General features: G+C 51.7%; 1 protein-coding gene across 2 annotated transcripts in view; it reads right to left on the bottom strand.

Annotated features, from left to right (window-relative positions):
• The window catches only part of POC1A (POC1 centriolar protein A), a 67,027-nt gene that overhangs the window by 3,830 nt on the left and 35,770 nt on the right, over positions 1 to 27,427 (bottom strand). For both annotated transcript variants that reach the window (XM_010985393.3, XM_031470463.2), the window contains exon 10: positions 13,816 to 13,959. In XM_010985393.3, the coding sequence (XP_010983695.2) occupies positions 13,816 to 13,959 (144 nt within the window). The remainder of the gene's footprint in view (positions 1 to 13,815; positions 13,960 to 27,427) is intronic.

Raw genomic sequence — 27,427 nt, 5'->3', positions numbered from 1 at the left:
TGACCTGGTTCCAGCCTCTCACAAAGTCCCCAAGGAGGTGCACGCTGGGTGTGGTGGCAGATGCCAAAGAGGGAAATGGCCCTGCCTGACACGGGTGTCCTTGGGTCTCTGATTTAATTTTAAGCAGAGCAAAGGGAAACTAGAGAAAGAGATGAGTCCAGGGTTCTGGCTGTTGGGCGGACCTGTCTGGGCAAGGTAGCTGGGAAAGATGGCCATCACCGGGGACCAAATTCTTCCTCAGAGATGTCCCTCCTGTCTGCTGACCTTGGAGAAACCAGGCAGCTCATGCCCTCTCCCTGGCTCTGGTGCCATCCAGGCACAAGGTCCCCTCTGTAACTGGGTGTAGAGCCCAGGCACAAGGGAAGACCAGCGGGAGAAGCCAGGACTGGGCTCTGGGGGCCCCTCCCGATTCCTGACACACTCTGCTCCGGGGGCTGCTCTAGGCAGCTGACGTTCGTTCCCGCAGCGTGCATGATGTGCCAGGCACTCTACAAGGACCCTTCAGGATAGGAGCCTGTTTTTCCTAATGAGGAAACCAAGGCACAGTGATACTAACTCGCCCAAAGTCACACAGCTTGTAAATGACTAACGTGGACCATGAACCGTGGTGGCCTGGCTTCAGAGTGCAGAATGAGGTACCAGGAACTGTGCACCCTGTTCTGTCCGCATCGAGCACGTATAAGGAAAGGGCTGGCTACTTCCTGTTCCCCACTGGCTCTGGCAGTGCCTGAGGGCTACAGGCCCTGTGACCCCAGGATATCTGCTTGTCCCCCGCCCGATGCCCAAGCTTGAGCAGCCTAAGGACAAACTCCTGGATCTCTCTTCTCACCCAGTGGCAGCCACTTGTCAGGCCACTTAGCTCGATGGCTCTGGATTAAACGAGCAGAAGTGCTTGGAAGGGACATCCGTCAGGGTCACCCAGCAGTCCCCTCATACCATCAGGCCACTCTCAGAGGCAGTTCCCAGGCCTCAGATGCCCCCAGTGCCCATGAAACAGACTCTCTTATCCGGCTAAATGTTTAGGTTTGGAATGATCACAAAAGTCACAATTTTATGCTATGAAAAGGCAAAACTATAGGGACAAAAGGGACATACCAACAAGAACCTTTAAATAGACAGGGAATGAGAAAATACCCTAACACCTTAATTTTAGATGCCGTCTCTCACTGGGGCGCTTGTGTCACTACAGCGTAAGTGATCAGTCTCAAACCACTCTGTGGTACTCACCCAGGTCACTGCTAACACCCTGCCCCTCACAAGATTGGGCTCCACTTTAAATAAGGCACTTCCCTCCCTGAAGTGGAGCAACAGGACCCCACACCTGGACACTGTTACCCTTCTGCCAACACTATCTGCCTCTAGGGGTCATGGCCTCCACCTGCAAGTCAGGTGAGGTCGTAAGAGATCCAGAAATGTCGTTTTCCAAGTTGCACCTGCCAGGGGGTCACCTGGGGGGCTTCTTTCAGAACCACCTTCTCCTGCTGTTACCAGCAATTTCTAGGAAGCCACAGCCCTTCTCATGGAAAATCGGTCCTTTAGAAACTCTCCTGTTTGCTGTTGAATTCTGTTGTCTCTCCAGACCAAGGCTTGGCACAGTCAGCCTGCTGCCTGTTTTTGTCAGTCAGGTTTACTGCCGTGCCTGTTTGCTTACATACTGTCTATGGCTGCTTTCCGGCTACAATGGCATGTTGGGTAGTTGTGACAGACTCTACGGCCCACAAAGCCCAGAATATTCACTGTTAAGAAAAAGTGTGCCGACCCTGGCCCTCGACTGACTCTTCGCTCACTCATCCCCTCTCGTGCTCTCTTGCCTCCATCACGCCTCACCATGGCCACACAGCCACTCCCAGACCAGACCCCATGTAGCAGCCAGCAGGGTCTCACCCCTCCTCGGCTTAGGAGCCCCACTGCCTTCCTGCTGCTCTGGGACTGAAGGTGAGGCTGCCAAGCATGGCCTGCAGGGCCAGGCCCCTTCCAGCAGCTGCTCCTCCTCCCAGAGCCACTGCTGCCGTCACCTTTACTGAAGGCCTCTTGCACGCACTCCCCGTGCAGATGTAGCGGGAAGACTGGAGCCTTCTGGAGAGGCCACAGGACACCCACAACACGGGCCCTCCTGACACCATCGTCTGCTCCCACACATTTGTCAGGTGCCCCCCATGTGCAGCAACCGACACTCTGGCTCTTCGGGGCTTCCAGGTACTGATGGGGTTACAGTACCAGTCCTATCCTGGTGGGCTTTCGGCAAAGCTGCTCAGCCATGACCAACAGTGAATAACATTCTGGAGGAAGGGGAAACAACGAGGGTGATCGGCCAGCCGTTCTATCTGCACTTCCCAGCTATTTGGTTAGTTCCTTACAAAATGCTTCTCCGGGTGCAGGCCTCACTCCAGGCTTCCCCACTGCACTCCCCAATCTGTCCAGCTGGGGGCAGCTCTTTTTCCCAGTGCCCCAGTCCCTGGAGCCACCTTTAAGCAGGGCCCCACATGGAGCATTGGGCCCCTCTTAGGTCAGTGGTATTGGTTTCTGTGGCTGCACATCCCTCCTGGGCCTCCCTTGAACGTGGAAGACAGGCGGCATGAGGTGGACACAGTGGCTGGGCCAGAGACAGACTGATGGCAGAGGCAGAGAGCTGACATCCTCTGCCTGGGGGCGAGGGGAGCGAAAACTGCTCTTTCTCTCCCAGGAAGCCAGGAGACTGGGCCTCGGGGTCTGAACAGGGCAAGACAGGGAGTGGGCTAAGAGGGCTGAAATGGTTGGGGGTCAGAGCACCACACGAGCACAAGTCTGCCAGGGCTCCAGCATGGGGAGACACTCAGCCAAGAGAAGGGACGTGTCGGGTGGAGGCAGCACTGGGCAGTGGGAGTGGTGAGCACATGGGCCCTGGGGCGGGCAAGGGGCTGCAGGACGGGGTGATGGAGGTGCCAGAAATAAATAACGTGATAGGATCTGGGCTGCCCAAGCCCACTGTGGCTGCTGTGCGGGGCCAGGCTCTGCCCGAGGAGATGCCTCACCTGACTCAAGCAGGCCCTCCCTTCCCCTGGACCCCGACAGTCAGTGCTGTAGTCCCCCCGGCATTTCCCACTCAGTGACTGCTTCCCAGTCTCGCTCCTTCTGTCTTGGCTTCCTGGTGACTCTGGGTCCCTCTTCACCCCTTTGCCCTCCACCCTGCTTCTGCTGTATTTCTTTCCTGTTCAAGAGCTCAGGAATAAAGGCCAACTCCTCGGCGTGGCATTCACCTGGCACCCAAGGCCCGGGTTGCTTGTCACTACTGCTCTCCTGGGGCAAACCACACCTACCCGACGCCCCACTCCGGCCCCCCTCCCCCAAGAAGTCCTCCTTATCCCCACCCCAGCACCCAGGTCCCTGCCCTCCTCCTCTCTCAGCAGGTCCTGGCTGTAGCAAAGGCGTGGGCCCTTGGAAAGTGCTGTCAGAGTGACTCCCAGTCCCCACCTTTGACCTGGGTGGTAAGAGCACAGGCTCAGGAGCTGTACCACGTGGGTCCAAATCTGAACTTGACCGCTAACTTGCTGAGTGGCCTTGGACAAGTTATCTGACTCATGGCTTTAGACTCCTCCTCTGTACAACGCATCTCTTGAAGAGCCACTGTAATACTTTATGAATAGCTCTGGGCTGTTGGGGGGCCCTAGGCACACACTGGGCTTGATGAAGCCCTGAAGAAGGTGGCCTGTGGTCAAGCCTTGTAGGGTCTGAGCCATCAGGGCACGTGGTGGTCTGGCTGCTTCTTAAAGTTCTCCTGTGATGGAAAGTTCCTTTTAATCATTTCCAGGCTTGTGGCTGATTTGGCTCCTCCAGGCGGTCTCCCCATAGTGGGTGGGGCACCCCAGCCCCCTTCTCCCAACACAGCAGCCAGATTTCTAGGGGGTAGAGGGTCCCAGGTGCCCTGGGTCTCAAGAAGAGAGCACAGTCACCCAGCCATGGCACTGGGGCACTTGTGCCAGGCCATGGGAAACATCCAGGGGCTGGCCTTTGGCTCAACACCCCTGTCTCGACTGTGCCGCACAGAATGTCTAACTTTCCTTTGGTTTCATTGCAAAGATGGAAAAATGTGGAATTAATCTCCCCTTAGCATGGTTTTGACTTCACTCAGATTCTAAAGATCTAAAACAGATGCAATAAAAAGGGAATCTCTTTGCTGTGGGGTCTTGTGAGCTATCAAAACAAAGTGGGGCTGCTGGGCCAGCGCCTGCCCAGCTCTGCCTTGTCTCCTGCCAGCTCCAGTTCTGTCTCTTGGTGTATGTGCGCGGGCCTGTGCACACATGCAGGGCCCTGGCTTGCTGATGGTGCCCTGGCCACATGTCAGGGATGAATGGGGGATGAAGTGGCCAGCCCAGATCCCTGGGGACAGGGGTTGCTGGTCTGGGCCTAGCTCCTACCAACAAAGGCTCTGCCTCTTAGCCCCAGCCTCTGTCCAGTGCCTAAAGGTCTGTGACACAGGGGCCTTCGAGTCAGAGGTGTGATGCATCCTCCCCGAGCGGCCTGCAGATGGCCATCAGTCTGAGTGCCAGCCCCATGAGGATAGGGGTTCTGTCTACTCTCACTCACTGCTATCTTCTCGGTCCAGGCACAGCTCCTGGCACCTAATAGGTGCACAATGAGTGCTGGATGGACAAATGCCAGACCCTGAGAACCATGGGGATGCAGAGAAGGCAAGTCCTGCACCAGCCAGTCCAGGTCCCCCGGGCCTGGGGAGCCGTACTCTGGGGATGAGCCCGCCTGGCTGGTGGGGAACATTCCCCCCAGCTTGGGCCTCGGACCTGGAGGACTTGGGGTGGCGGAGGAGGGAGAGGAGGGCGGGCAGGCTGGAGCCTGGAGGGGCCACTAACAGCTGGCCTTAGGAGGGAGGAAGCCTCCTGGCCTCAGCAGGACGTGGTGGGGGCACAAAGTGGGGCAGGAGTCCAGGAAGCAGCCCAGTTCCTCCCCTCCCACCTCAGGCCTGATTTGATGAGGACTAAAAGCTTTGAGGCCTGAAATGGAGATTCCCACTCACACTGACGTGTGACACGTTAACTTGTCCAGGATCACAAACACAGCTGATGCACACAAAAATACACGTTTCTAAAGAAATTCCTCCCAATCTTTCTGGGCTCAGCAAATGTCTTTATAGCTACTCCTCATCACCCCACAGCCTGCTGCTAACAACACGAAATGAGCTTTTGTCCCTTGGGCCCAGAAGTCCATGTTTCTGTTTCACATTATCTCAGGGATATAGGATTTCTCTGGCATTTCTGCATCCCCCAGCCCCCACCTCTAATGAGGATTAGCTCTCTTCGGGAAATACATGAAAAACTATTTTCTATTGGTAGATTAGTCACCAGATTAAAGAATCTTGGCTAATTTACCTTCCTTGTGGCTTTATAGCAACTTCTTTTAAATAAACACAGGCTTTTCCACATTATTGCTTACCCCGCAAAAGAGAAGCTATAAAAAGTGGGTCCGCTCACCACCATCCATAAAACCGGATGCTCCTGGGACCCACGGGGCACCACCCACACCAGGAGGAAGATCCGAGCTATACCTGCTGCCAACACTGGACTGGGTTCAAGCTCATCTCTGGCAGCCATGAGCAGGCCACCAGGGAAGCCAAGTGTCTGACAGGAACAGGCCTCAAGGTGCAGGATGCCAGTCACTGCTCGATAGGCTGTACTCTAGTTCCAGGGTGAGTCCAAACAGGGCTAAGCGAGGGGCATGTACTGTGGCCTTGGCCCCGTTTAGCATCCCTTTTCTTCAGATGCTCATTTTTCCAACAATCCATTTAAAATAGTTAATTTGCCAATACCTGATAAAACACAGTCTTCACAAGTCAGAGGGACTGCTTGGCAGCTTGTTGGAAGTCTGGAAAAGCTCAGTAAAGCCTGACAAGTCAGGCCGTGGCCCTGGTCCAATAGGACCACCTCAGGAATGAAGGGCTCACAGGCCCCTCTGCCCTGCCCAGTACCTACTGAGCCCTGGTGCGAAACCTGGCCTCTCATCTTGGCTGGTTTTGTGGAGCCACTGGCTAGACCCAGATCAGAATGGGGGACACAGAACCACTCCCATAAAGACCATGTTCTCCTGAGTTCAAAGCTTCTTTCTGCTTTATCTCCTCAACCCAGCCGTGGCTATTGTGGGTCCAGTGGGAGTCTGTATGACAGACCAGGCCCAGGTAGTCTGTACAGAGTGGGAGGAGAGAGATGGCAGGTCCAACTGTAGCCTTTCCTGACCCAGCTCTCATGGTGCTTCGTTCAGAAGATCGCCAAGTGGCCACGGGGTCAGCTGTGGCTTGCTTAATCTCAGAGCCATGCAGGCCCATTTGGGGCTGCCTGTCACAACCAAAAGACTCCTAGGCCCTTTCTCATGAAGTGTGCTTGACTCTTCTTTGGAGAGCCCTTGAACAAATCACCTGGAGTCCCCTTTGTCCCTGCTCTTAGAATCATCCCAGAGTCAGTCTGAATGAGATGTCCCTGTACGGGCCTTGCTCTCCCGCTGCAGCTCCTGCTCCTCCTCCCCCAGCTCTAGGCCTGCTCTGGGTCTCACAGGAGAAATCTCATAAGACCGTGAACATTCCCAGGCCCCAGAGGTAACCGCAGCCATCCCAAACCCATCTGGTGGGCGGGGGCCTTCCATCTGCAGCCTCTTTGGAAAGGGGGTGCTTTTGGTCACAACTGCAGATGGGATAGAAGATGGAGCTGCCATCCAGCCCCCTCATGCAATAACAAACACAAGCTCGGGCCATCTTTGAGTGCTGCCAGCAGCCCCACCCCTGGTTTGGTACTCCCCTGTGCCTCTGCATTTGCAAAGCCAGAGAAGGCTGCAGATAAACTGTCAAAATGAGCAACAGGGCTTGGGAAAAGCCAGGGCCCAGCCTCTCTGCAACCGGCTAGAGAGAGACCCAAAGTGTCTAAGAGACCAGAGTGTCTTCAGTCCTTTGTTCCCAGGAAGTAGCCTCTTAACAGAGGAAAACCAGTCTCTTGTCTCCAAACCCCAAGTGGCAGGAGCTTAGGCTGTCCAGAACTCAACTTTGGCCCAAGAGCAGCCTTTAAATATCCATGAAGAGGATGGCTAAACAAGGTCTAGGCCAGGTGGCTAGATGTGCTGCAGTGGAGGGAGGGCCCTCTCTCGTGGGAACCAGCAACAGTCACCCCTAGGTACTGCCTGCGTGTGCGACTGACATCAGGAGGGCTGCACACACCCGACAAGCAGGGATCACTGGGAGGGGCAGGGCACAGGGTGACTTTCACTCTGTAACTTCCCAGCAAGATCCATCTGGGCACACCTGGGAGGACCAGCCCCCACAGAAAATGGCATAACTGCTATAAAATCTGGAGTCTGTTTCCACAAACAACAGCTGGTCTGTCCAGGAAAGAGGGACACCGAGAGCCCCTGAGAGTGGTCAGGCAGTTCAGCCCACATCAGGGTGGGCCCAGTGTTCCCACCTTCCCACCAGTGTGAAACTAGCAAACTAGCTCCTTGGAGGGGAGCGGCAGGATGCCTCAAAGTAACGGGTCACTCTATCCAAGTCCTCAAAGCAAAGAAGCCCAAATCCTTAGCCTTGTTGAGTTAGGTCAGCAGAGTTTCAACAATCTGGACCTTTAAACCAGTGGGGCTGGGTGGGCCTGCCTCCCCCCACTTCCCACTGTGCACACGTTCCAGTCTCAGAGCCCAGCAGCCCCCGGTGAGTCACAGGAACCTGAATGTGTGACGTCACAGCCTTGCTGTGGCCAGCTTGAAACGCGGATTCCATGAAAAACACAGTTGGCGCAGGAATTTCAGGGCTCGGTATTTTTAAAAAGCAGCAAGACGTGAAACCAGAGTCAAAAATAACTTTGCTATGGGCTTCTGGGGTGAAACCACCAGCCGCCTGCCAGGCCCAGGCCCAGGCCCCAGCCCCTCACTGCAGCCTCCCCAGCTCCTGGGTACTGTCTACATCTCCACACCCACACCCTGGTCCTTGAGGAAGACCTGGGGCCCCTGCAACTTCCAGACCCCACCCAACTTCTGTCACTCAGGAGCCCGTGAAGGAAGCGAAGGAAGCCAAAGCAGGAGGTGAGCTCACGTGGAATGCCAGCAGAGGGAAACAAACCCCTAAATCACCTGTGGCACCCCCACAAGAACACAAGGGGAAAGGTCAGGGCTTCTGTCTGGACACCCACTGAATGCCCATCACCAAGCAGGCAGGCCTGGCAGGGGTCCACCCTAGAGTCCTTCCTCTAGGCGTGGCCATGAGGGGAGGGGCGTGGCTATGGGCAGATGGGAGGGGTGACACATGGAAAGAAGGCCCTAAGGGAAGTCCCAGCCCCACCTGAGACACTGACCGCTGCTGCGCACCCCATGGGACAGACAGACGGGCTGTGCCTCAAGTCTCTCCTCTATGGAAGAGGAAACCATGGCTTCCCCAGGTCCACACAGATGGAAAGAGGCAAGGCTAGGCCAGAGCAGCTGGGCTGAACTTTTCTCTGGACCTGGGGACCTTTGAGGTTAAGCCAATCCTCTCAGGAAGAGAAGACTGGGGCAGGCCTGGCAGGTCAGTGACCAGGGCAGCCGCAGGACAGGCGTGTGTTCTCCCCAGAGGTGGCAGGAGAGGGTGGGACCCAGGGCCAGCTCACAAGAGGAAGAGAGGGGCACATACAGTACCCAGCACCCACACTTGTAACCTCAGCCCTAGCTGCTCTTGAGAATTCCCACGAGGGGTTTTGAAAAACAAAAAGTCTCCCAAAGAAAAACCTAAATCCCCAACAACCATTTCGGTAACTGGATTCAAAGAACGGCTATCACAAGATGTATGTAAATCTTTGAAGAGCTTCAGTCTCTGCCTCTGATGCCTGGCTCTGGATTCAGGGCTCCCATCTAATGGGCCCCATGACCCATCTGATTCTCAACAGCCCCCAGGCACCCTAGTCCCTCTTGTCACCTCCTGGGCTGTCCTCCTTCCTGGAACTGGAGAAAGACCTCCTCTTTCTCTCCCTCACATCCTACTGTCCAGCCAGACCACTAGTCTCACCAGCAGCCCAAAAGCACTCCTGGGACTCCAGCAGTCAGAGCCTGTGGAATGTCCACTCCTGTGTCACTTGGCCGCTTGGGTGCTTTCCTACACTGCCCCTCGGAGAACATCAACTTAATACTTAACGCTGTGCTTCACAAAACAGCTGGCGCCAGTCAAGCCCATCCAGGCAATCAAGAGCTTCACAACAGTGCTCAGGGAACACAAGCAGGCTTGACTGTCCCCACTTTCCAAGCGAGGAAGCTGAGGCTCTGGGAAGCAACATCACCTGCCCAAGGTCACCTACGTGGTGAACGGTAGAGTTGGCCCTCAAGTCCAGGAGGGCAAGCTAACAGGCAGGGCTCACTGGGCTGAGCAGAGCAGCTCTGAAACCCAAGGAGGGACCTCTGCTCCCAACAGCTGGTAAGGATGTATGAGGCCAAATAAACCCTGGCTGCCTAGGACATGGCGTCCAGCTGGGGTCAGAGTCCTGAGGAGCTCAGTGGAGGAACCAGTGAAGCCCCAAATAGCAACCTCACAGGGGTAAGGCGGGGGGGTGTCTCTCCCAAACATGGAAGGGTCAGGGCAAGGGGCTGTGCTCTCTGGTCAGCGAACTCAGGTGCCATGCCTGCTGGGCTCTGTGATCACAGAGCACTGAGCAAGAGATTTTGCCCTTAACTTTCAGGAAGCTCAAGTTTGGTTTGCAGATGAACTTCCTGATGAAGCCATCCCTAACTACACCAAAACCGGTTAGCAAAGAAAGCTGGGGAAGTTCTGATCTACATGGGTTGAGCTCAGGATCATATGGCATCCTGGAGAAGCCCCAGGCTGAAGAGACCCTGGAGCTGGTCCAGGCACAAGAAGCCATTATGAATACCCTATCTGCACTGGGCATGATGGCAGCAGTGGGCACCATGCAGGAAGGTAACACGAGGGTTGTGGAGGAAAGTCCTTGGCAAGTTGTAGGCCTCAGACAAACATCAGGAGGAAAATTATGATGAAGATATGATCCCTTCACTCTGAGGACCTTCCATCTAAAACAACACTGTGGGGAGACCCAACAGCCCAGGACAGCCGAAGAGTGAACCTGCTTGGGAGTAGGTACCTTGAAGCACCTTGAAGGCCATCCCGGCATCTATTTCCCCGAATAAATACATTTACAAAAAACAATGTGTGCATTTTATGAAAAAGATATTCCTAAAAAATAAAACAGCACAACTTCAATGCAGAAGTTAAAAGAAGGGCTGGATTCAGATGCTGCACACACCCCTAGGGCCTAGGAGGGCCAGAGGAAGCCCTCATTCCTCAGGAGCCCAAGGGCCGATTGCCGTCTGCTCCTCTCCTCACCTTTCCTCCCCTGCAGGGAAACCTGGCTCCAGGGAAACCTAAGCCGGGGCAGCTGCAGAAGTCACCTCCTGAGGGTAGGACCATGACAGCTCCACCCCGACCTGGGTCCCAGCCTCTCTGAGTCCCTATCTCCACTCCACCCCAGACCCTCAGCATGAGTCTGGCCCCGACTTCTGCCCACTAGAAGCCCGAACTCCTGTGCTGCCTCTTCCATTAGCCCACGTCAAGGGACCCATGGCTTTCTCGATCTGGCCTGCTGGACTCCCACCTGGCGTGCTCTGCCCAGCTGTCTCCAGCGGCCCTAGTGGCCTGCTCCTCCTTGGAGGCTTGGCTCCTACATTAGCAGATTCAGTTGTGGGGCCCTCCCAAGGGTGGGACTGGGTCTCACCCAGGGCCCCCTACACAGAAGAGGCTCAGTGAATGTATGTGAATGGAGGGAAACCACCACCTCCACTGTGAGGGCTGAGGAATGGCTCTCCTGAGGTGGTGGGGAACTAGAGAGCTATTTCTGGTGCTGTCGTGAGGATTCCCCATACCCCATACACCAGCCAGGCTCTGAATAATGACCGAGGCAGAGCAGGAGCAGCACTGACCACAACAGCAGCACAGGGCAGTGCTGGGACCATTCAAAGAGCTTCACACAAGCTGACACATCTAATCCACACAGGAGGCCCGTGAAGTGGGTGCAATCATCAGCTCTGTGTTCCAGATTTGGAAACTGAGGCACAGAGGTTAAGTGACTTGCCCAAGGTCACTGAGCTAGAGGTGGGAAAGCCAGGACTTGCACCTAAATGAGCTCTGAGCCACATCTCTCCCCAGGCTTGCTCAGCCACATGACTTCTGGGCCTCTGCTTTGCACAGAGCTGCGCTGACGAGGACTGAGGCGGGGTCCTTGGCCTTCGGACCAGTGCCAAATGGGCCACAAACCTCGAGAAGAACCCAATCACTGGGCTGCACCCAGCCTGACAAGCGGGAGGGAAGGCAGGCTCTGAAGACAGTGAGCCTTCACGGTGGGGCGCCTGCTCTGTCACCCAGGGGCTAGAGGCTCGTGACTCACTCAGTAAACAACCCATCCCGGCCACTGCCCACTGCGGCCCCATGCTTCTTCCCAGAAGGATGTTCTGCAGGACGGAGGCCTGAAGGACCCAGAAGGCACTGTCTCTCTCACAGGCTGCTTAGAAGACTTCCTTGTGGGGGAGGGAAGGGGCAGTGATGGGGCGGGACAGAGGAGAACAAGCACGATTCAGACGGAAGACACTGAAGTAGGAGTCAGTGCTGGGGTGGCCGAGGCATCCCCGACCTCCAGAGCAGAGGTGTGTCAGGCTGGTGAGGGGCACCCGCTGTGGCGGCAGCATCCGAGGGCAATACTTACATAATAAGGAGGCTCAGAGCCCCGCTGAGGTACTGGCAGGGGGAGGATGCCGCTGGTCGCCCAACTCTACGCCCCAGGGGATCCTCCAGGGAGGGGGCTACCCCAGCAAGGCTGGTCCCAAGAGGAGGGGGCAGGGAACCTCCAACCCCAGTGGGGGAAGCCTTGGTTGTAGTTGGAACACCTCAGCTAGAGCCCTGACTCCAGGACAGGAGGTGGGCCTGGAAGACAACCGGCGACCAAGCTTGAAGGGAGCACGTGCAAACACCACTCCGCATTCTGAAAATGGGCTGCGCTCCAAGGCCTGAACTGGGGCTTCATCTGTGGAACCCACGTTTCCTCAGGACACACTGAGTCCATCAGGAACGCGCCTCCCTGCGTGGCATTTAGGAACGCACGCTGGCCAGCAGAGCAGGCGACTGGCTCAGGGGCTTGGCACTGGGTCAGGGTGGAGTGCTGTTTGGATTTGCAAACAGGCTGAATGGTGTGAGCAGGACGAGGGTGTCTGAGACATCCAGACCCCAGCCACACGCCAAGGCCACCAGAGAGCCTTCGCTAGTTTCCTGCAATGCCAGTTTCTTCCAAAGTTACTACCGTACTCCTGACGGCTAACACATAATGAAACCTTCCATGTACACCCTTCAAACACAGTGACAGGAAATGTTTTCAGTGTTATACTCCTCTGGATCCAATGAAGCTATTTTTAACCATCCTCTCAGACTTAATTTCCAATTTTATTCTATGAAGTTCTAATTCATTCCACCTCCCCGATCTCTCACTTGATGACGCCGCGAAGAACAGGAGGCGGGCACGGCAGTTTCTGACAGGTCTGAGGGGGATAATTTTTTCAGTCTTTGCCCATTGCTCATCTGTCTTAACTCACGCCTTCTTCTCAAGGGTAAAGAGACTCAGAACCATCTGGATGATGTGCACATAGTCCCACCAGCCCCTAGTCACCGAGGTCTGACCTCTCCCTTCAAACGTCCTTCCTTCAGTGGGTCCACGGTGTGCAGTAGCAGCTGGGGTGCTGTGACACACTGAGGACCAGGCGACACAATGTGGAGGAACTTGGTGCACTTGGTCCCAGATCCAGAGCTAGGGAAGGGACGCCACGTCACTTCAGCTCAATTTCTGTCAGAGACTCCAGGGTCCTCTGCCTCCCTCCTGCATCCTTGCTCTACCCCTGAGCTGGCACAGGAAACGGGGGCCTGCACCCAGATCCAAGGAGGGGAGGAACCCCAAGGATCTTTAAATCCCACATTGGCCCAGCTGCCGCCACCACCTATATGCCCCATGCCAGCCGTGCTGGGCTTAGCTCACTGCCTGGATGTACCCATGGCCTCCTCCAGACCTGCAGGCAGGCCGCTCCCTCTGCCAGGACTGCTCTCCCACTCGAGGATGAGACACCCCTCTGGGCAGGCCTGCAGTGCTGGCCGCCCCCTCTGCCAGGGATACTGCTCTCACTGGAGCCACTGTATTACAAGTCTGTGTTATGAGTTGCCAGATGCACTGACACTCTGGGAGGTTGGGGGCATGTTCACCTCACTGATGAGGGTAGACAGCTAACAAGCACTGAGCAGCTCCCTAGGGCCAGGCACAGGCCAAACACTTCCTGCAGACTCATCTCCTATCCTGATCACAAACGTGGCTGGTGTAGCCCACCTCACTGCACATCACAGATAAACACACCAGGGCTTGGAGAGCTGAAGATGTTTCTCCAAGGTTGCTCAGAGGGTAAGGAGCAGTGCCCGCTCGATCCCGCAGCCTGGGCTCTCAGATGCCCTGATTCTCACTGCATGTGGTTCCCTGGCACGTCCCTGGAGTGCCCACTCAGTGAAGAGTCAGAGGAAGGGACAGACAGTGTTTCTTTCTAAGCTGCTGCGGCCCAAGCCAGCACTGGGTGGGTGCTCCCTAGCAGGATCCAGGGTTGGTGATTTTGGGGTCCAGTTGTCTGGCCAGGGATTGGATGGCTCTGAGAACCAGGATCCCAGGGCAGGCACAGCTGTTTCATTCATGTGGGTTGGCAAATAGGTATGTTATAATGTTTTTTAAAAACCCAATTTCAAATGGCCCAAATGCGAGGCCAGTGCAGACGATGGGGTGAATTTACAGCACAGCTTACCTGGGTGAGGACGTCCAGCTGGCCCACGATATGCTCCAGCGTGCTGGTCAGTGTCTGGGGCATGCTGACGGGCTCCTGGGGCTGGCTCTGCATCGACTCCTGACTTCTGCCTCTGCCTGGTGGGACAGGAAAATCCACTTCTGGCTAAAGACAACGAAAAGGAAAGAGAGCCCCTTAGTCTTGATTTAGTGCTGAGGAAACACAATGAGGAATAGCCCCTCTGATGGATTAAGTGGATTAAACCACCAGCAAACTTGAGAAAACGAGTTCCAAATGTTGGTGAGTAACGGCAGTGTGGCAGGACTCCCATGTCCGGGCCTGCACGCTCCCTTCTGGGGCCTCCTTTCTGACCAGAGGCCATGAGTGAGGAGCAGAATCAGAGCGCCTGGCAGTCTGGCCTGGAGGGGCCTGGGAGGGCTGTGGGGTGGGCTGACGAGTGCCCTCCGCCAGCTCTTGGAGGCCCTCAGAGAGGCTGGGGGCTGCCAACTCTTCACATCACCTGAACCTCCCTGTAGGCCTCTCAAGAGTCAAGACCCTGAAGGCCGGCCTGGCTCTGAAGTCAGCCCTCCTCCTGGTCAGCTCAATGCCAACTTCCTCACTCAAGGGATGGGGATGGCCCAGAACAACCCTGCCCTGGTGCAGACACCCTGGGTAAACAGGGATTCTATGTGAACGTCCTGGCCTGGTGGCTGGCAGGAGTCAGAATCCAGAGGACAGGCGGCTTGCTTAGACAAGACTCCAGGAACCCACTGAGGGGCTTGGCATCTCTGCCTAAGATCCTTCAGTCCCCAGCTGCAGAAGCCATCCCCTCCCCGCCGCCCACCACCACTGAGGATCCGTGATTTCCAAAGGGGGCTCATTCCAGTCCAGCATGTTTCCCCCAAAGTCAGGCACGGCTCTGCACACAAAGGCTTCTCGGGACCTCAAAAGCATCATGCATGTGTTCAGTGGGTGGGATTCTGGGAGCCACTCGGTTCTCAAGGACACAGTGGGCAGATGTCCCAGTTTTGGTCCTGGAACCCACAATTCCTCTGTGGACTTGTTCCCTGTGGGCATGACAAGCCCCAAAGCCCCAGTCACCCAGAAATGCAGCCACACTGGGGACTCAGTGTTTTAAACCATGACTTCACTGACAGACCTTCCAAGTGTTACCACACCAGTCCTCAGTTCTGCCAGTCCTCCAGGGATCTCTACCACCTTCAGGAGAAAATTCAAGCCCCTTCACGGGCACCCTGCTCTGGCCTGCCTCCTTCCACAGCTCCCCCACGCCTCTGCATCCCCAGGCCCAGCTCCCATGGTCCCCACTGCTGGGCAGGCCCTCCTCCACCCTTCCTTTCCCCTGCTCTGAGCATCCCATCCTCAACTCACCCACAACCTTGCACTCCCAATCAGAAGCTCCTCTGTGCTCCTGAACACCTGGACCTGCCCCATCCCTATCCTGTTCCTCCAGCCACTGCATCTCCAGGGCCAGAACACATGAGTGGGATGAATCAATGCCAGACCGCCCACAAGGCCCACCACCTGCCCGTGTATCTCTGTCCCTCTCCTTGTCTCCCATCTACACTCATCACTCCTCTCCCCTCCAAATCCAGCACATCACTGGGCTCAAAGCTTGTCAACTACCCCTACATCACAGAGCCAGGGTACTCCACCCATCACCCCTCCCTGCCACGGCCACTGGAGTATACTGGCTATGACTGGGGCTCACCAAGGATACCTGCACACTAGCCCACCTCCTAGCTCTGACACTAGGCTGGCCTGCACGCCCACCATCAGCAGCCGGCTTACATCTCCTCTGAGTCGACCCATCTCTTGGATGAATCCAGTGGCCCGGCCCCAGGAAGGTGCTCAGCCCTGGACATGCTCACCTTGGGCAGGCCTCAGAGTTCCTGAAAAGACTCAGCCCAGGAGAGGATTCCCAACCAGCAGAGGAGGGCAGTTCAGCACACAGGCCCTACCTGCGTATTTTCCTTTATTCGGCAAGTGTTCTAATTTCATAGATAACAAACTCTCAAATGCATGTCAACTTGAACTTGGAAAAATGCAGGCCCTGGCGGTTAAAGAGAACTTGAATGTGAGACACAAGCCAAAGGAGTGTGCTTGAAAACAGGAACAGCGCCACATCCACATGCCCACTGTCCACATGTCTGCTGTGGTGCCCACGGGACTGGGGCCCTTCCAGTCCTCCAGGAAGCGATACACTTCAGTCTCAAAGCCCACCCAGAAGTCCATCCCAAAAGGAAATGTTTCAGAAGCCTTGACTGGCCTCCACCTCACTGCAGCGGCCTCCAGACCCAGGCAGCTGTCAGGAGACACAGTAGTGGACGGTAGGGAAGAGACGGCCTTGAGTGATATCTGAGCTCCACCACTGACCAGGGCTGGGGGGCCCTGGGCAAGAGGTTTAATCTATCTTGGGAATCCCTCCCCTTCCTCAGAATAAATGGGGGTGATGACTGAGCTGCAAGAGGCGCTTCTCTGAAAATCACCAGCACCTTTCTTGAGACGCCTGTGCCCACTACCTCCGAAGGATCCCCTTTCAGACAGGCATGCTCTTCCTCTAGACAGAGTCTCCCGGTTCCCTCAGGAAAGGCCACTCTGTCCTGACAGCCAGCATCCTCAAGGAGTGGCCAGACCAGCACCGCCTGCTGCCTGGGAAGGAGGGGATGGAAATTCTGAGTGCTTTTACTGAGCAGCCCAGAAATGGACAGCGCCGAGCCTCTGGAAGCTCACTGACAGTGGGAAGCAGGGCGGGGTGAGCACCACTGACTTCAGCGGCAGAAACCCTCCTAAGCCCAAAACCAGCCAGCTCCAAAGGAGTCCCGAGGACAGCAGCCACGTGCCCAAGCCAGGGAGGTGGCCTCTGGCAGACAGAGCAGCAGGAACCTGAGGCTCAGACAGGAAGTGACCATCGGAAGGCGCCCAGCCTCCAGCCTCACTCACGAGTCCAGGGTTCTGGCCACGCTCTTTGGTCCTGGTCTCACCTTCACCAGGAAACAGCCCTCTCTACTGCCCGTCCACGCTCATCCGCAGACATCACAGCATTTAACACACGGCCAGTCTAGCACCATCAGGATGGCAATCGCTGTGGTTCACTTGCCACCTTCTATGTGCCAGCATTTTTATGGCACTTCATTTAGTCCTAACAATGACCCTCCACAGCAGGCATTACTAACCTCACTTTTCAGATGAGGAAGCAAGCTCAGAGAGGTTAAATAACCTGCTCTAACACAGGAAACGACAGAGCTGGGATCTGAACCCAAAGTACAGGCAGTTCCCTGACAGGAAGCAGCCTCTGACAGGAGTTGTCGCCTGCAGACCTGCTTCCCGTGCCCAGCTCCTCTCTTACCTCCCGGTAGAGGCTCCTGGCTCTGGCTCTAACACTTTTTGTGTCACTCCCCCACCTTGCCTGACCTGGAATGCCTGCTGGGAACAGAGCTGAACACAGAGTGGGCCCTCCACACACACTCCACGCCTCCCAGAGCCAAGCCCACCAAGGTGACATTCCTGTGGAATGAAACCTTCCCCAGGCCAAGGGCCAGCAGCCCTACCCCCGCACAGCATTTCAGCCACTCACCTGCACTCCAGCACTCTGGAGACAGCCAGGCCAGTTTCCCCCAGAGCTTGGCAAATAAGTATGCGATAAAGCAGAGATAAGAAGGCAAGAAGAGGAAGGGCTGTGAGGAATAACAAAGGCAGTGTTTAGGGGGAAATGTCCTATCAGGGCTTTGTCTGTTCAACATCAAGGGCCACTTGGGGCCTTGCCTGGTCGTCCTCCCTTAGGTATATCACCCCTAAAATCACAACTTAACTCATGCTTACATACCTACATACGCAGAGAGCTGCACCAAGTCAACAACTTTCACTTTTATCAAATAGAAACATCTTAACATCACAAGAACAAAAAGGTGAAACTCTGAATAGATGAATCTACTTAAGTTTGTGGAAATCTCATTTGGGGTCTGGGGAGGTGTCCCCTCTCACCCACCTGGTGTGGGAGCTCGGGCTCTCACATGTTAACCTTTTTTTTTTTTTTAAATTTTATCTTTTATTGAAGTGTAGTTGATTTACAATGTTAGTTTCAGGTTTAGAGCAAAGCAATTCAGTTATATGTGTACATACACATATAGATACATATATTATCAGATTCTTTTCCATCATAACTTGTTACAAGAAATTAATCTAGTTCTCTGTGCTATACAGTAGGCCTTTGTTGTTTATCTACTTTATATATAGTACTGTGTATCTGTTAATCCCAAAGTCCTAATTTATCCTTACCCCAGTAGATTAATCTTCTGCTTCCCTCAGTTCTGCTGCTGCCAGCCTGTCATATGCCACCAGGAGCTTAGCACTGTACACACAGTAGGAATTGCATAAATATCATGGTGACTAATGTAAATTTTCATTAAAAAACAAAACCTAAGAGCAGAGCTTGCAGGTCTTCCTTGGGACAAGAAATCAACCCATCAGGTTGAGACCATTCTTGACTGCTCTCTGGATTGACTACGGTCTCACTTTTTCATCATCAAGATGCAGGTATGGATAGGAGCTTTGGCTATATAAGATATAAAGTTAGGGGAAGCATTTATCCCAGCCTAACAAGAAAAAGGCCGACAATCTAAAAGAACCATAAGTTTTCTTAAATCAGAGAGCTGAGGTCACAGAGCAAACAACTAGCCTGAAATCTAAGGGAAAGGCAGGCTCTTCCAAGGAAAACAGGAAGTGGGCTTCAGCTGACTGCTGGCAAAGCATGGGAAGAAGAGACACTGAATGCCACACAAGTGGCTGAGAAGAATTAAGTTACACATTTTAACAAATCGCCACAGTGTGGACAGGGTGAGAGTGAAGAACCGCTGGGAGTCAAAGACACGGGAAGTTTGCCTTTCCTCACAGGGTCTCCACAAACCTCCACTGGGCATTCAGGAGAAAGAAGGGGGCAGGGCCATGAGTGGGAGAAACTCATTCTCCAGGGTGCAGGCCTGGAGGCGGGGAGTAGACATAGAAAAGGCATGAAGTCCCGCCAGGACCCTTCTTACCTACGGAACAAAATCCTTAAGCTACTGGGGACAGAGCAAAAAAAGATAAAAACCCCTCTTCCCTGGGGGAGAGGCAGGAAACCACCCTGAGTGGAGACGACTGAGGGCTCCAATGGCCGAGGAAGGGCAGGGCTACTAAGAATGCCCTACTTCTGAGACCCAGGGACACAGGGCCTGACTAAGACTGTAGCTGGGCCTGGACAGCAGAGAATCCCTCCAACAAAGCCAGCAAGCAACAGGAACAAGCAACAGAAGCCTGTTGCTGGGGGAGGCACAAGAACACGGAAACAGACACCCTCGGAGGAGCAGGCCTCAGGGTGGGCTGAAAGCTGGGGACGGAGCAAGGACATTGAGGAAAATCCTCCAACACCGGGACCGCTCCCTAAGTGCCAGGTAATGCTACACTGAGCTCACCTCCTGATCAGACCGACTATGTATCTTAGTTTCTGCTATCCTAAACACAATGTCTGGCATTCAATCAAAAATTCAACCAAAAAAATTCTAAGACACTCAAAAAGACAAGGAAAAATAAATCTTATTGTCAAGAGACAAAGTAACCAGCAGAATCAGATTCAGATGACAGATGCTGGCACTATCAGATGGAGAACTGAAAATAATTATGAGTAGTATGTTAAAGGTTTTATTGAAAAATTGTGGACAACATGCACGAACAGGTAGAATTTCAGCAGAGAGGTAAAGTTATAAGAACGAGTCGATGGAAACGCTAGAAATAAGAAACCCAGTAACAGATAAGAAGAATCGCTTTCCTGGGCTAGTAGTTGGCTCAATTCAGCTGAGGAAAATAAATCAATGACCTTGAAGACAGATCAAGTCCTCAAACTGAAACATAACAGGGACGAGGAAAGCAGAAGAGAGCATCCATAACAACAAATTGTCTAAATGTGTGACTGGAATCTCAGAGAGAGAAGAAAGAGAACAGAGACATTTATTTTTTGGAGGTACTGGGCATTGAACCCAGGACTTGGAGTATGCTAAGCATGTGCCCTGCCACTGAGCTATACCCTCCCCCAAGACATTTCTTATAGTACAAGTTTACGGGTAATGAATTCTCTCAGCTTTGGTTTGTCTGGGGAAAAAAAGTTTCTATTTCTCCATTTCTAAAAGTTTTTTTTTTCTGCATATAGAATTCTGGGTTGACAGTTTTTTTTTTTTTTTTTTTTGGAATACTTTAAACATGTTACTTCCATGTCTTTGGGCTTGTGTAGTTTCATATGAGAATAAGAACAGAATTCTTACCTTTGATCCTCTGTACATAATGCATCTCCTTTCTCTGACTACCTTCAAGAATTTCTCTTAATCTTTGCTTTCAAAAGCTTGAATATAATTTGTGTGGGCTTTTGGTTTGTTTTTCTTGTTTCTTTAACCGGCTTGTCATTTCTCTAAGCTTCTTGGATCTATGGTTGGATACCTTTCATTACTTTCCAAAAATTCTTGGCCATTATCTTTTGAATAGCACCAAAAAACATGTGTTATCAGTTTCCTAGAGCTGTCTAAAAAACTGTCACACTTGGTGGCTTAAAACAAGAGAAATGTATTCTCGCAGAGTTCTGGAGGCCATAAGTCTGAAATTAAGACTTCAAAAGGGCCACGTTCCCTCTGGAAGCACCAAAAAGGAATCCATTTCAGTTTCTTGTGGCTCCAGGATTCCTTGGCTTATCGCTGCATAACTCTACTCTCTGCCTCCATCTTCACAGGGCCTTCTCTTCTCTCTGTGTCTCCTGTAAGAACACCTGTCACTGGATTTAGAGCCAACCTAATAATCCAGGATGATCTAATCTTGAGATCCTTAATTACATAAGCAAAGACCCTTTTCCCAAGTAAAGTCACATTCACAGGTTCTGGGGGTTAAGACATGGACATTTTTTTGGGGGGAGGCACCATTCAACCCATTACAAAAATGCTTAGATAGAACTCTACATCATATGTACAAAATCTGTGTGCTGAAAACGATAATACACTGATGAGAAAAACCAGATTAATAATATCAACAAAGAGATACATCATGTTCATGTATTGAAGACTCAGTGTTGTTAAGAGATCAATTTCTCCCCCAAAATCATCTAAAGAAATCAAAAAGCTGACTCTAAAATTTATATGGAAAGGCAAAGGAACTAGAAAAGCCAAAACAATTTTGAAAGGGAAAACAAAATTAGAAGACTCACGTTACCTGATTTTAAGACAGTCTAAAGCTATAGAAATCAAGACAGTGTGGTACTGGTGAAAGGATATACACATAGATCAATGAACAAATAGAGTCAGAAATAGACCCACACATATTGGGTCAATTAATTTGTAACAAAGGTACACAAACAACTTAGTGGAGAAAAGACAGTATTTTCACCGATTGCTGGAACAACTGGATATCCATTAAAAAAAAAAAAGAAGAACCTCAATACATTCACACCATACACAAAAAGTAACTCCAAATGGTTCACAGACCTAAATGTAAACTCTAAAACTATAATACTGGTATATATTTTTCTTCTAAAATGGAGAAAATCTTTGTGACCTCGGGTCAGGTGAAGATTTCTTAGATGTGACACCCAAAGCGTGATACGAAAAGAGAAAGTTGATAAAATGAACTTCATCAAAATTCAAAACATCTCCTCTCTGGAAGACGCTGTTATGAAAACACAGACTGGGAGAAAATATTTGCAAGTCACATAAGTGGTAAAGGACTTATATCCAGAATATACAAGAACTTTCAAAATCCAATACGACAAACAACGTTAAAAAAAAAAAAAAGGCAAAAGATTTGAACAGTCACTTCACCAAAGAACATATAAAGATGGCAAACAAACTTGTAAAAAGATGCTCTACATTATTTGTCATTAGAAAAATTCAGGTTATAATCATAGTGAGATACCATTATATACCTATTACAATGATCTAAAGTTAAAAAGACTGATCACCTCAAGTGCTGGCGAGGAAGTGGAGAAACTTGAACTCTTATACACTGCTAGGGAGAATGTAAGATGTTATAACCATTATGGAAGACAGTTTGACAGTTACTTAAAAGATTAAACATTTCAAAAAAAAAAAAAGGTTAAACATATACCTATTATATGTTGCAGCCATTCCACTCCTAGGTATTTATCCAAGACAAATGGAAACGTATGTCCATAGATATTTATATAGAAATTAACAGCAGCTTTATTTGTAATAGCCCCAAGTTGAAAATAACCCAAACATGAACAGGCAAATAAAAAATTGTTTATCTATCTGATGGAAAAGTACTCAGAAATAAGTAGAAGTGAACTACTGATACATGTAACAACATGGGTGAATCTCGAAATAATTAGGCTGAAAGAAACCAGATCCCCCCAAAATATATATGTAACTACATGATTTCATTTATATCAAATTCTGAAAACTGCAAACTCATCTACAGTGACAGAAAGCATATTAACAGTTGCGTGGAACTGGAGGTGGAAGGAGTGGATTGACTACAAAGAGGCACAAAGGAATTTTGGGGGCTGATGGAAAGATTCTATAACTTGATCATGACGGCGATCACACAGAATGGTTCACTTTCTAAAATGGTGAATGTTACTATTTGTATACTAATAAACCTGACTTTCAAAAGGTGCAGTTACAACTGAAATGCCCCTAGGACCCCCACCTGCCCATCGTGACACTGCACTTGACATTACGCATCACTGCCATTCTGCACTCAAGGTGAAAATCACTGCTTCTCCACAAGACATTACCAGTGGGCAAAACCCAAGGTTGAAGACCACAGGTGAGGCCCGTGAGGTCCACCACTGGTCTGGGGATGACGGCTTCCAGATGCTGAAGGGCCAGAGTCACATTTCAGTGACTCCCCAGTTGTCAGCAGATGTCCCAGGCAGGGTTTCCTGAGCAGCAGCGGCCCAGTCCATGGAACTTCAGGACTCAGCTGCTTAGGGGCCTATACACAGCCTGACAGTCACGAGCAAGTGAGGTCTGCACGCACTTGGCCAACAGCCAGCAGTGGCTGGAGTTTTACCATAAAGATGTCATGAGCTGACTTGACAGAATGCCCCCCTCTAGTTGAGTGGGGTGGTCAATTATTAACACCTGCTCAAGATGGAAATTTCTCTTTTTCTATTAATCTCTAACACTGGACCTTGCCCCTGCCCAGCTTGCTCCAGAAACTGAAACTCTGTAACAGACAAAAGCAGCCAGCAACTGGTCCATGGCCTGAGATTGGCCAGAGAGAGGAGAGGACAGTGACCCAGGCCCCAGATCTGGGCTGTCTCACTAGTACCCTCCTAGTATACAGTATAGACCCTTAGCGCAAAACTGGAAGAAATGGACAGACACACACGATTATGTCTTTTCAACTTCATCTTTCATCAAACTGTTCAACACGTAGTCTGCTGAGGATATGGAGCTTCACGGACTCAGACGTTTCTTAGTCTCCACCTCAGGCCTTTGGCTTTGACAATTTGCCTCATGGAGAGTTAACAGGCATCCAGTCTGCCTCCTCCCTGTTTGCTAAACCAGCCCTGATGAGGAGAGCGGGGACAGGGCAGAGCTCACTTGGGCTCCTCTCAGCTCCAGCTTGTCAAGTGGAAATAGGCACAGCTGTTTCCTCAAATCAAAGCTCAAAAGAAACCTGGTACTGTATTCTCCCCATATATTTGTGGACTAGAGATACTACGGCCTTGTTTGCCCTATAATTTAGGGTTCCGGCCGGGAGACTAACAAGAGGGAAAACTTCTGGTTCTAAACATAGCCCTGAGCCCAAGATGAATTCTGGTTTCTTAAAATCATCTAATTGTTCGGCAGTCTTACGAATGTTCTTCCAAGCCAGTCCAAGTATGAGTATGGGGTTTGGTTGCTGCTATTGGCTTCTACCCAGAGTATGACTATACAGGGTGCCTCCACACAGACAGGGTGTCCTTGGAACTACAAACTGTGAAGGGGTTTAAGGATGGGTCTAACGTGGAGGGTGAGGGATCCACGTGCCCAACCCAGGACTCTGTACAGAACCAGTGCCGTCCAGACCCCAGGACCACAGCTGTCCCTGTCATCCTAGTACACTTGTCACAGATCTCCTGGGCATGTGGGAGGTGTTAAATGCACAAACCAAGGAACCCCCATCTCCTCGCTCAGGCCCAAAGCCAGACGGAGGCCCCACATCAGGGCTCTGTCAGTCACCCCTGGGCTCCACCCCCAGCTGTCTCCTGCTGACCCCGCAGCCAAACTCGCTGAGGATTTCCACGCATTTCCCCACAGACAAGAGGGCTGACTTATAAAGCCAAATGTTTCCACAGGGAACTATGTTCAATATCTTGTAATAACTTTTAATGGAAAAAAAAATGAAAATGAATATATGTATGTATATGCATGACTGGGACACTGTGCTGTACACCAGAGAACGACGCACTGTAATTGACTGTACTTCAATAAATTAAAAAAAAAAAGTCAAAAAAAAAAAAATAAAGCCAAATGTTTTAAAGGCATGAAAGAATTGCCTTGGCAAGCAGGAAATGGAAAGTCATTCCAATGTCCAAATATGCCCCCAGGAGAAAAAAGGAGGGTGGGGGAGGACTGTCCTACTGAAAGGACACACCCGTATGAGGGAAGCTATGGGCAGAAAGGAGCGGGGATGGAATGGGGAGAGGAAGGCTGAGGAACTGAACTGGTGGCTAGCATGAGAAAGCAGACTCTCATGCATCGAGAATGTCCTCTGCATAGAGGACAGCCCTCCTGGTTCTGAGGACAGAGGAAAATCATCCCAGGCCTTTAGGGGCTGAAGCCCTCCAGGTCACCACGCCTGGTCCAGCCAGAAACACACACTGGTTGGCAGCAAGGCTAGAGCCCAAGGGTCAGGGACTCGGACGAGGAGGAACAGGGCAGGGCAGGGTGAGGGGGTCCTCCACACAGCCCAGGGGAGCCTTGGGAGGAGGCAATGCTGGAGAGCATCTGCTGCGCCCCAAGTTCCTGGAGCAAATGCACCTTGGGAGCATTTGGAGAAACAACCACATTGCCAAGCAGACACCACCGCACTGCGGTCCCCATGCTGGTGACCAACACCTTTGTAACAGCATTCCCTTTGCACACAACCTGCTTTCCGGAGGGCTGGCTCCTCAACAGTTCAGTTCCACACATGTTCGCGAGGGCCCCCTTCCAGGCTGTCTACCTCCTGCCTCAAGACAGGAACACCTACCAGCCCCACCACAGACACCTAAACTGAGACACCCTGGGAGGGAGATCAAGGCTTCTGATAAAGCTCAAGTGTTGACTGTAGTTTTTGTGTGTGTGTGTGTGTGGTTTTTTTTTTTTAAATTAAACTGCTTTGAACTAATTTTAGACTTAGAGAAAATTTGCAAAAAATAGTACAGGAAATTTCCATATCTCCCTCCCCCAGGCTCTTCCAGAGTTACCATCTTACATAACCATCAGTACAATGGTCACACCAGGAAGTTAACATCGGGACAATTCCATTAACCACACTAAGGAAGGGCTCCACCTGAGCTTCACCAATTTTTCTATTAATGTCCTTGGATCCTGATGTTCCAGAATCCTACCCAGGATGTCCCACTGCATTTAGCTCTTTCTCCTTTGTTTTCTGCAATCTGTGTCAGTTCCTTGGTTTTCCTTTGTCTTTCATGATCTTGACACTTTTGAAGAGGGCTGATCAGTTATGTTGTCAAGTGTCCCTCAGTTTGGGTCTGTCTGACGTTTCTCATGACTGGATGGGAGTGATGCAATTTTTGACAAGAACACCATAAAAGCCACGTGCACGACATCGTGGGACTCATGTAGACAGGTGAGGTTGACCTCTGTCAGGTTTCTCTAATGCAAAGCTACATCTTTCATCTTTCTCTGTGTAGTTAATCTTGGGGGGCTGTGGCTTTTTAAAAGGGAACGTGTGGCTGTCATTACAAACTCTGCGTGTCAGCCCAGCTTGCTGATGGCTGCAGCTGCCCCACAGATGAGAGGCATCTAATGAAGATGAGTGGCAGAGCCGACGTCTCTGGAAGACGCCGAAGCTCTCGGTGACAAAGAGGAACAGTAGCAGTTTATTTATAGATCCACTTGAAGACAGCTCATTGTAACTACTGGAGTTGAATTTTTAAAACCTCGGGAACAAAGGCTAGCTATTTTAAACTCTCCTTGCACTTAGTTCAATGGAGAGTGTTAGAGGCACTGACCATACCCGGGCACCACTCCCAAGCTTGGCAATTCATATTTTGTGCAGCATCTCAGGACACGAGCAAAGCCTGCCAAGACAGAACCAGGACTGGCTCTGCCTGCCCCAGAGAGGCAGCAGGCATCCGATGGGCCAAAGTCCTCACCTCAGTGCTGCCCAGGGAGGAGGTGAGGGAGGCTGCCTCCTCTGACCCCAGGGTCTCACAGCCTCCCTTTCCTGGAAACTGAAGTTGCACACAGCTGTTGTGAGTCAAGGTTACATCACCTCTCTCTCTCCCTCCCTGAGGGCTGCAGGCTGCAAAGAGGGACAGCGCACCCCAGAGGATGCCAGCCGGGGACAGCTGGCTGTGGCTGGTGCACCTGCGCTGACACATCTCCCGGCTGGAACAGAGGCGTCCTGGATGGAGCTCAGAGTCCACAGCCATCCCTGAGGACAGAGGGAGGGGGCAGCCCCAAGGGTCCGCCTGCCTCTGGCCCAACTGTGGCTCGACCTCTCCACGCTCCAGAACTGTGGTGAAGAGGGAAGAGATGGGTTTCCTCAAAGCCTCCCACATCTTTATTTGAACAAAGAGCACAAAACAACGATCTCTACACAATGCAGAAAAATGTGAACACAGACTAGGCATCTTATATTAAGGAATTATTAATTTTGTTGGATGTGATAAGAGCACTGCAGTTATTTAACCAAGAAAAGTCTGTATTTAGGGTAAAATAATGTTATCTGGGATTAAACAAACAAAAAAGCCCTCCAGCTCTTCTAAAAAATGTGGGAGATGAATGAAATAAGATTGGCAAAATGTTGAAGCTAGGTACAGGGTACACAGGGGTGGGGGTCATATTATCCTCTTGACTTTGCGTTAGCTTGAAAATTTCCCCAATAGAGAGGTTTTGTTTTGTTTAATTAAAAAAAAAAAAAAAGGCTCCCAAGTGACTGGAATGAACTGCAGGAATGAACTGCGGAGCCGAGGCTGGGCAAGTGGGACCCAGAGGCAGCTGAGGCACAGGACCACCCCCCACCCCTCAGTGGGACTGGCATTGTTAGCATAGGAGGCGAATTCATCTGAATCCAGGCATGTTCGCACTAGCCTCTGGCACTGCCGCAGAGAAAGGCGGATGGCACCCAGAGCCTTCAGTGAACCCTGCAGCAATGTCCGGACCTTCAAAGAAACTAATTTTAAGATAATCTCCATGGAAACGATCTATTCTGATTTTTTTCCATGGTAACCAATGAGAACATAAACACAAGCATTATCCAACACTCTTACACCACCACATGGGCAATGCTGCCATCCAATCTGGAAAATATAAGCTGCAAAGGGCTTCTTCCCATTGAAAAAGAAAACAAGGACTAAAACTTCTAGTCCAGACACATGGATTTTCCCACCCTCCACTGCCAGACAAAGCCCACGCCACCT

The sequence above is a fragment of the Camelus dromedarius genome, chromosome 17 (assembly GCF_036321535.1).
Source record: "Camelus dromedarius isolate mCamDro1 chromosome 17, mCamDro1.pat, whole genome shotgun sequence".
Classification (NCBI taxonomy): Eukaryota; Metazoa; Chordata; class Mammalia; order Artiodactyla; family Camelidae; genus Camelus; species Camelus dromedarius.
Note: the sequence above shows the minus strand (reverse complement) of the source record. Positions and strands in the feature narration are given on the sequence as shown.